The 13868-nt window shown below is 40.8% G+C and overlaps 1 protein-coding gene across 1 annotated transcript; it reads left to right on the forward strand.

Annotated features, from left to right (window-relative positions):
* The first annotated feature begins 464 nt into the window (after nucleotides 1-464).
* Nucleotides 465-13560, forward strand: LOC124845858 (ATP-dependent 6-phosphofructokinase 5, chloroplastic). Its single transcript, XM_088104199.1, has 13 exons — nucleotides 465-1029; nucleotides 1480-1570; nucleotides 1780-1853; nucleotides 8414-8525; nucleotides 9185-9280; nucleotides 9405-9506; nucleotides 9630-9704; nucleotides 10341-10481; nucleotides 10580-10696; nucleotides 10776-10880; nucleotides 10990-11070; nucleotides 12707-12835; nucleotides 13012-13560. The coding sequence occupies exons 1-13, from the start codon at nucleotides 716-718 to the stop codon at nucleotides 13177-13179; spliced, it is 1605 nt and encodes a 534-aa protein (XP_087960325.1). The 5' UTR covers nucleotides 465-715; the 3' UTR covers nucleotides 13180-13560.
* The last annotated feature ends 308 nt before the right edge of the window (nucleotides 13561-13868 follow it).

The following is a 13868-nucleotide window of genomic DNA, read 5'->3' on the forward strand; positions in this document are numbered from 1 at the left end:
AATAAATACACATACTTTTTTTTATTCATACTAAAGTAATTCGTGTTATTTTCTTCTTTAAATTATTGTCGATCTTCTACCTGACGATGACTTACATCGAATAGTTTTTTTTTTTTCAGTTTTTAGACCTTGATCAGAGATACGTTGCCAAACATAAAAAAGAAAAGAAAAGAAGAGGTGGCAAGTTTAGTGATAGACTAAATTTTATTAATTTTAAAAATTTAAAATTTGATCTAAACAATATAAAAAGTGAAGGGAGAGGTGGGTGTTGAAAGGTAGGGGAGAAAGGGATAGAAAATTAAGAATAATATGAATAAAGACTAAAAATAGATTTTAAATATAAAAAAAGGTAAAATTTGTTTAAACTGACAGTAATGTTACCTTAGTTTATTAATAAAATTTAGAAAAAGAGAAATAGTCAAAAGTTTCTCTTTCGATGTTAGAACAGCTTCGTAGATTTCCATCACTAATGTCAAAGTCCAGCAAGGGTTTGACAACAAGTGCACCCACTGTTCTCTGCTCTGTTTCCTAGGTCAAGTCCAACCAAACTCCCCTGTCTCTCTCACTCTTCCTCGTTCTCTCCGACCCATCTCTTACCAGTTACCATTGCTTACTCCTCCTTTTAACACTCATCAATTTCTTTCTCTCTCTCTCGCTCTTTCTCGCTCTCCCTCTGGTTTTGGATTCTTCTCATCCCAAAACAAGTTCCTCTCTGATGGGTTCCATCTCGCACGTGATCACCACCAACCCCACTCTCCCTCACCTACCCTTTACACGTTCCACTGGACTACGCTTTTCTTGCTTCAATCCCCGCCTCCTCCCGCTGCCATCCACCAGAGTCGCCGGGAAAGTCGGCGTCTTCGCGGAGGTAAGCAGCCCGAGTCGCACCACTTCCGGCATTGATTTCAGCGACCCCGATTGGAAAACAAAGTTCCAGCAAGATTGGGAGGCTCGTTTCAGACTTCCTCATCTCACCGACATCTTCCCAGATGCTCCTCCCATTCCTTCCACCTTTTGTCTCAAAATGAGGTTGGTTGGTAGGTCTAGTTTTCTTTCCTTTACCCTCTGTTTGCTACCACGGAAATATTGCTGTGTCTGGGGTGAGTGTGTTTATGTTTTTAAAATCCAACCAATCAAGATGTTGGTGGAAGTATAGAGTTGAGGGAAACGTAAAATGAGAACCGAAGAATATGATGAGACAGCATCTTGCCCCTGTTTCAAAATAGTTGTTTTGAAAATCAATTTTCGAGAGTTATTACATTTTGGATTAGATATTGATGACTTAATGGTGTAGAATTGTTTAGGAGAACAGTTTTTAAAATTAAAGATGAGGAGAGAATTATACGAGTCTTGTCTCTCTTCCTCTTTTTCATTTTTTCTTCAACAAGTTAAAAAGTACATTATTTTTCCTTTTTATTCTTCTATGGTTTCTTTCCACCCGTGAGTATTGTCTTTGTTAATGTGTTTTTTTTGTGACAGATCTTCGATTGATAGAGATTCTCCTGGTCATTATTCTTCGTATGAGGATTGGCATGGATATATTAATAACAATGACAGAGTGCTTCTTAAGGTATAGTGGTTTTTGTTCACTTGGATTTATTTTACACTGTTTATTAATTTTTTGTTGTCCTTGCGTTATTGTCTTCTGTGAGATTGCATGTAATCGAATTACAGTGAAATGCTACCATTGGATATTGATTGATGCTTTCATTCAATCAAGTTTAAAAAAAGTAGGAGTTGATGTTGGAAGTTAATTTTCTGTGTTCTTTGCTCTTTCAGACAATATATTATTCGTCACCAACATCTGCTGGTGCTGAGTGCATTGATCCTGATTGTACGTGGGTGGAACAATGGTAACACATTTGATTCACAAATTTAAAACTTGAGTTTAGTGATTGATTAAACAGATTCCAGTCAGTGGAACTTGGACATATGTTTGAAATGCTGGACAGGAGTTGTAAGTGTTCAATAAATGGCACTTAAAACTTTAACATACCAAAATGTTTCTTTGGAAGTTTATCTAAAATGAAGAGAAATTTGATGGCTTTGGGAATTCAATGTCTCTTGCCTTCAGGATATCATAACCACAATTTTGATTGTTAAGTCCATATCAACATGTCAGTACCATAATATACTCTTAACCTATGATGTTTTCTTGTATGTATGGGATAGAATTGTATACATTCCTCAATTGTTCAAATTTAGTATTGTCTAGAGAAATTAGCTACATCAGTGAATATTTCTATTGAGCTAATTAGAAACCAAATTTTCCATAACATACTGTATAAAGGTCTTTTATGATGATTTTCTACTATTTCTTTGGTCTTTTTGGATTATCTTTAATTTGATCCATCTTTTTCTCATTTGAGTCTCCATTGGTCCTCTTCTTACTGGCCAAACTGACATAGGCTAGTTTTCATATCTCGTAGACAGTTGTTTCTATAAATTTCTGTATGATACATTCTTAAACCTATTTTTCTTGTACCTTGACTCATTACCCTCATAATTTTGTTTACTTTTGATGGCATTTCAATGCCCAACTTTCACTATCACAGTCCATTACTAGCCATATAGCTATTCAGTGGGGTTTTCCTTTGTGGTAGTAGTTCTCCGTCTCATTTTCTCAAATTGAATTCCATGTATGTCACCCTAATCAATCTTCCCTCTTGTTAGTAGTTTATTTCTGCAACTTGTTGCCTGGTGGGATCTCCACTTTTTGCCTCCAAAAAACTGCTGACTGGCATTAAACAGCACTTGCACTCTGAATACTCTGTTATACTAAAACTCAGTATATAACCTGTTGATTCCGCACCAAAGCATAGTTTACTTATGTAAAAATATCTCAAACGAAGTTGTTACTAACAAGGTTGCCTAATCCTATTATTGATAAAACCATGTGTTTTTTTCGTATGATAACAGGAAATTATCCTTTAAAAATGCATATATTAATTTGATTCATAGGTGCTTCAAAATTTGATATACAATATGATAACAATTAAATGAAGAATCAAAACATGCAAAATTTGTTGGACATTAGGATGTGAAAATCACTATTTGATAGGAATAAGAAAAGGTGGTTAGTGTATGAGAGAAGGAATAAGTGCAACTGACTATAACAAACTAACTGTCTAGGACAGTTAAGGGGGGGAGCGTGTAAGATTGTATAAATACTGGCTGGTTAGAAGAGTTAGGGGTTCTTGATTGTTTAGATTGTTAACGGGTACTTACCTGTTGAAGAGGGTTATGCCTCTGGGTGCTGTTTGTACAAACCTTTTACTGTGAATACAATTGATTTCTTCCAATCTTTCTGTGTTTCTTGGAGTGAAAGTGAGAATTGATATTAGGTTCCCAAGTTTGGAACCTAACATTTGGTCCGACCTGCCGGATCCCCAATCGGAGTGTTATCGCACGTAGAGATGGAGGGAAGAATGGTGGTAGTCGAAGGGCACTTAGAGGCGGTCGAAGTGGCAATTGCAGAGACGAAAGCTGATACGGGGGCGTTGCGACAAGAGACGGCGGCGATACGCCAGGACGTCCAGGCAATCTTGAAGGCGCTTGGAGAACGTCACCGCAATAACCACGGGAGGCAACAGGGGGAGAGTGAGTCGTCGGTGAACGATAATGGTGGTGGTCCAAGCGGCGGAGGGGGAAGAAATGGAGACGGTAACCAAGGAGGTATGAGCCAATGGAGGAAACGAGTCGAATTACAGCCTTTGAGGGGGGCGAACCTTGGGTATGGATTGGCAGAGCAGAGAAGTTTTTCGAAGTACAGAAGGTGGCGGAGGAGGAGAAACTGGAACTGGCCTTTATCAGTATGGATGGCTACGCCGGAAGCTGGTTCCGATTCTGGCGAGAGAAAACCAAGAACCTTTCTTGGGATGGGTTGAAGAGAGCTCTTGGTATCCGTTTTGGAGGAGGAACACGAGGAACGGTGTATGAAAGGCTGTCAACCATACGACAGTCGGGACCGGTGGAGGAGTACATACGCGATTTTGAAGTTCTGGTGGGGCAGACGACCCAGATTCCCGAGGAGCAGATCATGGGGTATTTCCTGTCCGGTTTGAGGGAAGAGGTGGGCGATCATGTCCGGCCACATGATCCACCGGATTTGATGACCGCCATGCGAGTGGCGAGGGATGTGGAGAAATTATGCATGAAGACCGGAGGAGGGTGGTTATTCAAGAATCAGAATTCTTGGGGGAAGGCGTCGGGTTCGGTGACGGTGCGAGGAGGAACGGCGGAAAGTGTGGGGTCTGTTAATAAAGACGCGACACAGGGACGGAATAAGGGGCTGGCTACCAGCGGCGGAGGTGATCGGACTGTTCGCAATCTACCTTACCCGGAGTATCTTAAACGAAGGGAAGAGGGTCGTTGTTTCAGATGCGGCGGACCCTTCAGTCCCGGCCATCGCTTCCCAGAGAGGGGCCTCAAAATGCTAATTGTGGTTGAGGAAGAGGAGGAGGTAGAAGGCGAAGAAGTGTCGGAGACGAGCCTTGCGACAATGGAGTTGTCGGCACTGTCCGCCGGAGGACTGACGACACCCAAGACAATGAAGTTACGAGGACACATCGGACAAAGAGAGGTATTAATTCTAATTGATAGTGGCGCGAGCCACAATTTCATTGATCGACGGTTGGTGGAGGAACTGCGGATGACGGTGACAAAAACACAGCCGTATTTGGTGAGTCTGGGGGACGGGCAGAGGAAGAGAATCAGTGGCTGTTGCGAAAAGGTAGCGTTGGAGATAGGAGAGGCTCAAGTCGTGGAACGTTTTTACATCTTCGAGCTCGGAGGGGTGGAGGTCATCTTAGGGGTAGAGTGGCTAGCAAAGCTTGGGGAGGTGACGGTGGACTGGAGAGTTTTAACGATGAAGTACAGACAAGGAGATAAGAGGATAATTGTACAAGGGGATCCCACGTTAGAGAGGAGGGTGGTGGGCCCCGAAGCTTTAAAAAAAATAGATGAGGTGGCAACATGTTTTTTGGTCTGGGAGTTGGGCCTGTGCGAGACCCATACAGGCAGCCCAAAGTGTTCAGGCCTTACGGAAAAACAGAAGCAGCAGATGGGGGATTTACTAGAACAACATGACGTGGTGTTCACGGAGCTTGAGGGGTTGCCACCTAGCAGGGAGACGGTGCATCAGATACACCTTAAAGAGGGAATTGGTCCGATCAATGTCAGGCCGTACCGATACCCACATGTAATGAAAGATGAGATCGAGCAGCAAGTTTCGGAGATGCTCCGATCGGGGGTGATCCGTCCGAGCCATAGCCCGTACTCCAGCCCAGTAATTTTAGTCAAGAAAAAAGATGGCAGTTGGCGTTTCTGCATAGACTACAGAGCCCTGAATAGAGCGACGGTGCCGGATAAGTTTCCCATACCGGTGATAGAAGAGCTGTTGGACGAGTTAGGGGGGGCTTCCTATTTTTCTAAGGTGGACTTGAAGGCCGGGTACCACCAAATCCGCATGGCCGAGAAGGATATCGAGAAGACGGCGTTCCGCACGCACCAGGGACATTACGAGTTTGTCGTGATGCCTTTTGGGCTCACCAACGCGCCGGCAACATTCCAGAGCACTATGAACCATCTCTTCAAGCCCTATTTGCGGAAGTTTGTGCTCGTATTCTTCGACGATATACTGGTCTACAGTCGAACTTGGGAGGAGCACTTGGAGCACGTTGGGAAAGTCCTGTCAACACTGAGACGGGATCAGTGGGTGGCCAATCGGAGGAAGTGTGAGTTCGGGCAAACCCAAGTCAAATACTTGGGACACATTATCTCTCACAAAGGCGTGGAGATGGACGATGAAAAGATAAAGGCGGTGGTGGATTGGGAACGGCCAAAATCAGTGAAGAGTGTGAGGGGATTTTTGGGTTTGTCGGGGTATTATCGAAGGTTCATCAGGGACTACGGCAAAATTGCCAGGCCTCTAACGGATCTATTGAAAAAAGGAGGATTCACCTGGAATGAGAAAGCAGAGGAGGCATGGCAAGCGTTGAAGACAGCCGTCACGACAGCCCCGGTATTGTCCCTCCCAAATTTTCAGCAACCCTTTCACATTGAGTGTGATGCGTCGGGCAAAGGGGTTGGCGCTATATTGATGCAGGGGAAGAAGCCGATAGCCTTTTTCAACAAGGCCTTATCTGAAGGAGCTCTCAGCAAGTCCATTTATGAAAAAGAACTGATGGCTCTGGTATTAGCGATCCACCATTGGCGTCCTTATCTTTTGGGACAGAGATTCATAGTCCACACTGACCAGAGGAGCCTCCGGTATCTCTTGGAGCAGCGTATCACGACACAGAATCAACAAAACTGGATAGCTAAATTGCTGGGATACGATTTTGAAATCATATATAAGGTGGGGACTACCAACCGAGTGGCAGATGCGTTGTCCCGAAGAGATGAGGGGGTGAACGACGAAGATAAGGAGTTGTCGGTGATAGCCAGGCCCTATTGGCAAGATTTCGAAGAAGTAATGAAGGAGGTAGCCGAGGACGAGAAACTACGTAAGGTGATAGAAGAGATAGAGGTGGACCCAAATTCTCACCCAGCATACACGATAGAACATGGAAGACTGCACTACAAGGGGAGGTTGGTGTTGTCGGCGCAGTCTTCGTGGCTACCAAGATTGATGGCAGAGTTTCACCTAACACAGATGGGGGGTCATTCAGGAGTTTACCGGACGTATAGGAGGATAGCTCAGTCCTTATTTTGGGTGGGGATGAAAAAGGACATTACAGAGTTCGTGGCTAAATGTCTTGTGTGCCAACAACACAAGTATTTAGCGTCATCACCGCAAGGATTACTACAACCCTTGCCCATTCCGAATGCAATATGGGAAGAGCTTAGCATGGATTTCGTGGTGCGGCTGCCTAAGTCTCAGGGGTACGACGCTATTTTGGTGGTGGTGGACCGACTGAGCAAGTATGCCCATTTCATACCACTCAAGCATCCTTATTCGGCAAGGACGGTGGCTGAGATTTTTCTAAGAGAAGTAGTACGGTTGCATGGGATTCCAAAATCCATCGTGACCGACAGAGACCCTTTGTTCTTAAGCATGTTCTGGAATGAATTGTTCAAAGGCCAAGGGACGCAGTTAAAATGAGCACCGCGTATCACCCGGAGACGGACGGGCAGACAGAGGTGGTGAACCGGGTGTTAGAGGGATATCTCAGGTGTTTCTGTTCAGAGCAGCCGAAAGGGTGGATGACTGTGTTATCGTGGGCGGAGTTTTGGTATAACACGTGCTATCAAGGGGCAATCCGATGCACCCCTTTTGAGGCTGTCTACGGGCGAGCACCTCCCTCCTTGCACAGATTCATTCCTGGTGAATCTCTAGTGGAGGCTGTGAATCAAGAGCTTCAAACCAGGGACGAAGCTTTGAAACAATTGAAGTTTCATCTTGAGCGCGCGCAAGATCTTATGGTGCGACAAGCTAATAAAAAGAGGAGGGTTGCGAACGTGGCAGTAGGGGACTGGGTGTATTTGAAGATACGACCCCATAGGCAATCCTCGATGCCTACCAGACTCCACCCAAAGCTATCAGCCAGATACTTTGGGCCGTTCCGGATAATTCAGATGGTAGGGGAGGCAGCCTGTAAGCTGCAGCTGCCAGAGACAGCTCGAATACATCCTGTGTTCCATGTTTCACAGGTGAAAAAGGCATTAGGAGAACATCAGGCGGAGAGGGAGTTACCACCGGACCTGCAGGCAGAGGGGCCTTCGTTTTGGCCCATGAAAATTTTGGGAAGGAGGCAGAGGACCGAAGAAGGCAGAAGTGTGCAGCAGGTGCTGGTCGAATGGCAACAAGGAGGGCCAGAAGGGGCCACTTGGGAAGATGAAATAACAATCAAGGAGCAGTACCCTGATTTCAACCTTGGGGACAAGGTTGATGATGAAGGGGGGGGGGTATTGATAGGAATAAGAAAAGGTGGTTAGTGTATGAGAGAAGGAATAAGTGCAACTGACTATAACAAACTAACTGTCTAGGACAGTTAAGGGGGGGAGCGTGTAAGATTGTATAAATACTGGCTGGTTAGAAGAGTTAGGGGTTCTTGATTGTTTAGATTGTTAACGGGTACTTACCTGTTGAAGAGGGTTATGCCTCTGGGTGCTGTTTGTACAAACCTTTTACTGTGAATACAATTGATTTCTTCCAATCTTTCTGTGTTTCTTGGAGTGAAAGTGAGAATTGATATTAGGTTCCCAAGTTTGGAACCTAACACTATTGCTCTAATAATACTGCCAATTTATTTTTTCCTATTTTTATTTGGATTATCAAATGGTTGTTTTACTTCTAGTTTCTGGTTTCAATATTTTAGTACATCTTCTGGTGTATGATGTTATTTCCTTATGTTAGCTTATATCCCGAGTGGTTTTGTAATATTACTAAGTTGTTTTGAAATCATTTTAGGGTTCATCGAGCTGGGCCTCGGGAAAAGATATACTATAAACCAGAAGAAGTAAAGGCAGCAATTGTTACTTGTGGAGGGCTCTGCCCTGGTCTTAATGATGTAATTAGACAGGTTAGTTATTGATTATGTTGCATTTCACATAGTTTTAACCTTAAGTTTTGAATATAGTAAATCCTTAAGGCAGTAAAGGCTAGCTGGTGGTCTGAAAGTTAGGTTAGTGAAAAGTTCCCAGATGAATGAAACATTTTAATTCATATTCCTGTTTTCATTTGATGATCACCTACTTTTCTGGCGTATAAAATGCTCATACCTAAGATATTGACTAATTGTGCTTACAGAACAAACAATTTGGAGTCTGGAAAAAAAATAGAGAAAGAAGAAAGGACTCTTCATTAAGCTAGAATAGATAAGAAAAATGTACACATGTACCCAAAGGAGCACTCTCTTCTTTTACACTAGATATCACAGTTGTTTCTCAAACAAAAACTACATCCATACCCCCCTTCATTAAGACGGTCATTTATAGTAGAAAAACCAACACTACAGCTAGCTGCCAGATAACCAACTAACCAACTAATCTGTCCTTGTATTCCTCCTCCTGCAGTATGAGGACAGTTTATTGTGTTTCCTTTTTGTGTATAATTCCAGGTATTAATGTACAAAATTTTCCTATTTCAGCTCCTTTTTAAACTTAGTTCTGGTTATTTTGGTCACTAGTATATTCTTTTTTTTTTCTCCATGTAATGGCTTTAATATTGACTGTTCTGCAGATTGTAATCACCCTTGAAATATATGGTGTGAAAAACATTGTGGGGATTCCTTTTGGCTATCGAGGATTTTCTGACAAAGAATTGACTGAAGTACCGGTAATCTCATTTTTCCCTCATTTCTGATTTTGGTGTAGCAGGTGATTCATCTAAAGGTACAGTCTGTAGAACACCAGTTATTCTTTCTAATGCATTTTGACTGTATTGGAGCTTTCATTTGCAGCTATCAAGAAAAGTTGTGCAGAATATTCATCTTTCTGGTGGAAGCCTGTTGGGAGTTTCACGAGGAGGACCTGCAGTCAGTGATATTGTGGACAGTTTGGAGGTGGTTTCTTGATCTAATATATTAACAACTGATTGAAAATTTCAGAGATGTATAAGGCTTTTTATGATACAGGTGCTATTTTGTTAGATTAATATTCTCAAATGTGTATATTATTGATTGCAGGAACGAGGGATCAACGTGCTTTTTGTATTGGGTGGAAACGGTACACATGCTGGTGCAAATGCAATTCACCACGAGGTTGTTAATCGTTAGACCTTTATCACCTAGTTTCATGCAATTTGAGTTATTATCTAGATTGAATTTCTTAATTGGAAAATTCCATTGGAAATTTTGGAATGTCAATTTTCGGTTTGATTTGACTTTTCCTTTTTTGTTTTTTTTTATAGTTCAGTTTTGACATTAAGATGGACATTACTGTTCTGTTATTTGAAATTTGAATTATGTGATATTGTTAGGGATGGAGAGTTTAAGGTGAAGGAATAAAACATTAAATGCCTAACTGCCTTAACTGCCTTAATTGCCTTAGCAGTTAGGAAGAGCGGGGTTATTGGTTGTATAAATAGCAAATAATCAATTGTAGTGGGGGGTTGATTGTTTTGATTGTAGTCTAACCGGGTTTGTCATCCTGAGGAGGGAGGTTAGGCTCTCTAGAGGGAGGTTATGCTCCCAAATCCAGTCCTTGTAAAGAGATTCATTTACAGTGAATAATAGCAAAACTCATTCTTTCATTTCTGTTTCTATCTTTTGAGTGTTTTCTTGTTAGGTTCCAAACCCAGGAACCTAACAAATATCATAGGCAATTCAGCAAATTTTTGGGCTTGACATGCTACTTTGTGTGTCTTTTTATGAACTGAGATATTTTCTTCCTTGTAGTGCTGCAAAAGACGGTTGAAGGTATCTGTAATAGGCGTGCCCAAAACTATTGACAATGATATTTTATTGATGGATAAAACTTTTGGGTTTGATACTGCTGTTGAAGAAGCACAAAGGGCAATAAATTCTGCATACATTGAGGTATATAACTTCTTATTCTATGTCATGTTGACTCAATTCATGGATAGTTTCTTTTCAGTACATTAAATATCTGCACATTTTCCCTTGTTTATTATTAGGCACATAGTGCATATCATGGAATTGGGGTTGTGAAATTGATGGGCCGTAGCAGTGGATTCATAGCAATGCAGGCTTCCCTGTCTAGTGGACAGGTTGACATATGCTTGATTCCTGAGGTATGTAAGATAAATTAGTTCGATGGTCTCGTTTTCTGACATACTGATAAACTTACAGAAATTTTGACATGGTTCCAAGGTTCCGTTCAATTTTCATGGACCTCATGGAGTATTGAGTCATCTCAAGTTCCTTTTAGAAACGAAGGGATCAGCTGTTGTCTGTGTGGCAGAGGGAGCTGGACAGGTTATTTAATAGATAGAATCAATGTCATATTAAGAAGACTGCAAAAAAATCACTGCATTTTACATTCAGATGTACAAACTTAAACTTTTGTTAATTGATTCTTATGCAGAATTTACTCCAAAAGACAAATGCTACAGATGCATCGGGAAATGTTGTACTGGGAGATATTGGAGTATATATTCAACAAGAGGTTTGTATTATGTTTATGGAGGATACAGTAATCTGAAAGGGATGATACCTGATTATAGATTTTTTTTCTTTAATTTGTTATACATTGAGAATTTTGAAACAAATATGAAAAATTATATCTAAGATGGCTAAAATTACTATCAAGTTAATGTGACACTACATCAGTGTATTCTAAATTAACTATGTATTACTATCTTTGTGATTTTGCTCTCTTAGTACAGCAAAACTAAACAGTATTCTCTAAATATTCAAATTGAATTTGAAGCCAATTTCCACCCAGTAAGAAGTAAAATCCTTGAAATTGAGATCATGCCGTTTGTGAAAGGAAGAAGATTTGGGAAACATGAAAATAGAATTTACACATTTTAAGGAAACGATTATGTAGATCTGTTTATGCAAGTAGCAATGTAATGACTTAACATCTTTCCAGTTGACTATGATGATGGTACCTGTTTAAGAGTGTTATTATTTCTGAAAGTTTCCTTAAGAACACACATTGATGTCAAAGCTTTAGATGTTCTGACATGACATAATACTTTCTTGGCTAGGTTGGGCCAAAGCTAGGAGATGTGCATGTAGGTGTGTTTCCTTGGATGAATGGTGCGGAAATGTGGTGGTAAATGGTCTAAGGAGGATGAGCTAAGGTATGGATGGGGTAGAAGCTCAAAGCCTCTAGGAGATATGGTGGTGGTGGTGTAGTGTTTGTGGCTCCAAGAGAAGTTAGGCCAACTCAAGGAGGAAGGTGACTAGAAGGGCCTCTAGGGTTGTTCTAGTCTTGATCAAGAAAGAGTATGGCCATATTTTGGCAGCATAACATTACTTAATTCCAAGATGAAATACAAGGGTGGAGACACCTCTATTTATAGGCCAAGGGTGTCTCCTTCTAACCCTAAAAGCATGATCTCCCATCTTTGCTCTCATTGGCAAAAAATGAGGCCTTCTAACCTCTCCAATGATGGGAGGACATGTGGCCACTCATAAAACACAATCCTCTCCATTCCTAGAGTGCCATGTGGCCACTACTAAAAGTAAATCCTCTCCACTCCTAGGGTGCCATGTGGCTACCTTTTAAAAAGCATATCCTCTCCAATGAAAGCATGACACATGACACACTTTCCACTTGGTTTGGATATCTAACTTAGGGAAAATCTGCTACTTAGGTCTTAATACAAGCCTTAATCAAACCTACACTACATGGCCTAATACAAATGCCTAAATTCCTAACTACTCTTCAATTCATGCTTCATGATGGCTCCAACAGTGGTCCACAAGGTAGAGTTGACACCATCTTTAAGGATGACTTTTACTCTCTTGAAAGTGCTTGACCATGGCTAAGGGATTTGCCATCACAAGTGAAACGTATAATTCTTTGAATCTTTTAATATTTAAACTTTTAATGATGTTGTAAATTTCTGATCTTTGGCTGCTTCCCTACTATCATTTCTGTTAAAAATTAGTGGAAATCAACTGCTAATTTTTGGTGTAACGTCCACTATGTTATTTTGGTTTATGCTGTGTACTATGGTTGTATGTCAAATTGGACAAATGTATTAAGTTCTTTTGTAAAGTAGATAGCTGCCTTCATTTAAAGTATGTTTTTTCCTTCGTACTTTATGCTGACCTCTGTTTTGTTTCAGATAAAAAAGTATTTCAAGGAAATTGGTATTCATGCTGATGTAAAATACATTGATCCAACGTACATGATCCGCGCAATTCGAGCAAATGCATCGGATGGAATTCTATGCACTGTACTTGGACAAAATGCTGTTAGTCACACTCTCTCTCTATGTCAATTTTTTATATATTTTTGCAATAAAAGCAGATAGGTTTGAATGTTGATCTTCTGCAAGATAAATGCAATTCCTCCAGCGTCCAATACTTAACAGTATGTGTATTTCTGTTATTTTCCATCTGATACTGATTCACAGCTTCTGCATTGCAGGTTCATGGTGCGTTTGCAGGATATAGTGGCATTACAGTAGGCTTATGTAACACTCACTATGCTTACTTTCCCATCCCGGAAGTGATATCTCATCCTAGGCTGGTGGACCCCAACAGTCGAATGTGGCATCGTTGCTTAACTTCAACAGGTCAACCTGACTTCATCTAATAATTTACACTTTTTTCCAATAAATTCAAGAGGCCGGGAAATTCAGGTTTCCAAAGGGCTTATCATAGGAAGACAACTTCAAAATGTGTTTATTTGTTGAACAGTAACATGAGAAAATAATACTAAGGATGCCATCTCCTTTTATTGAAAAATTGGTTATTTGTATAGTATGGCAGTTTCAAGTCCTGCCAGTTGCATTCAAATTAATTTTTAGAGTGGAATCACCAAGCACTATGCGCTTGGTATTCATCAATTTGTAAGTGGCAACATTTTTTAATCGATTTTAGGGGCACATTTTTAATGAGAGTACTTGACGGATGAACTGTAACGTTTTTCAGATTCACCACTTCAATATTAGATTGCATGTTTATAATTGTATTACGATGCAGGAAAATTGTGGTTACCGATGCTTTGTTTGAATTATTGTGTTCTTCTGGAACTGATTGTGTCCCCGTAAAGATTTTCAAAAGCTTTTCAAACACTTCCCGTCTTCAATATTCGGGGTACTCGTTCTTCTTCTGGTATTCGTTCTCTTGGGTTTTTGTTCTTTTTGAGTTGGGTAAATATTGTATCTGACATCTAAGTTAGCTTAGTACATCAATAAATACAATAATTAATAAATTAATTAACATATCTCGCAAGTCATACATGATTTGATTAGGAACGAGTTATATACTAGTATAATTGAG

The sequence above is a fragment of the Vigna umbellata genome, chromosome 1 (assembly GCF_029865625.1).
Source record: "Vigna umbellata cultivar VRB3 chromosome 1, Vumbellata_1.0, whole genome shotgun sequence".
Classification (NCBI taxonomy): Eukaryota; Viridiplantae; Streptophyta; class Magnoliopsida; order Fabales; family Fabaceae; genus Vigna; species Vigna umbellata.

What these genes read in the sequence shown, in the direction of transcription:
- LOC124845858 (XM_088104199.1), top strand. Translation starts at nt 716, where the DNA reads ATGGGTTCCATCTCGCACGTGATCACCACCAACCCCACTCTCCCTCAC. An exon ending in ACCTTTTGTCTCAAAATGAG is followed by an intron (nt 1,030 to 1,479) that starts GTTGGTTGGTAG and finishes TTTTTGTGACAG; the next exon opens with ATCTTCGATTGATAGAGATT. An exon ending in TAAATTCTGCATACATTGAG is followed by an intron (nt 10,482 to 10,579) that starts GTATATAACTTC and finishes GTTTATTATTAG; the next exon opens with GCACATAGTGCATATCATGG.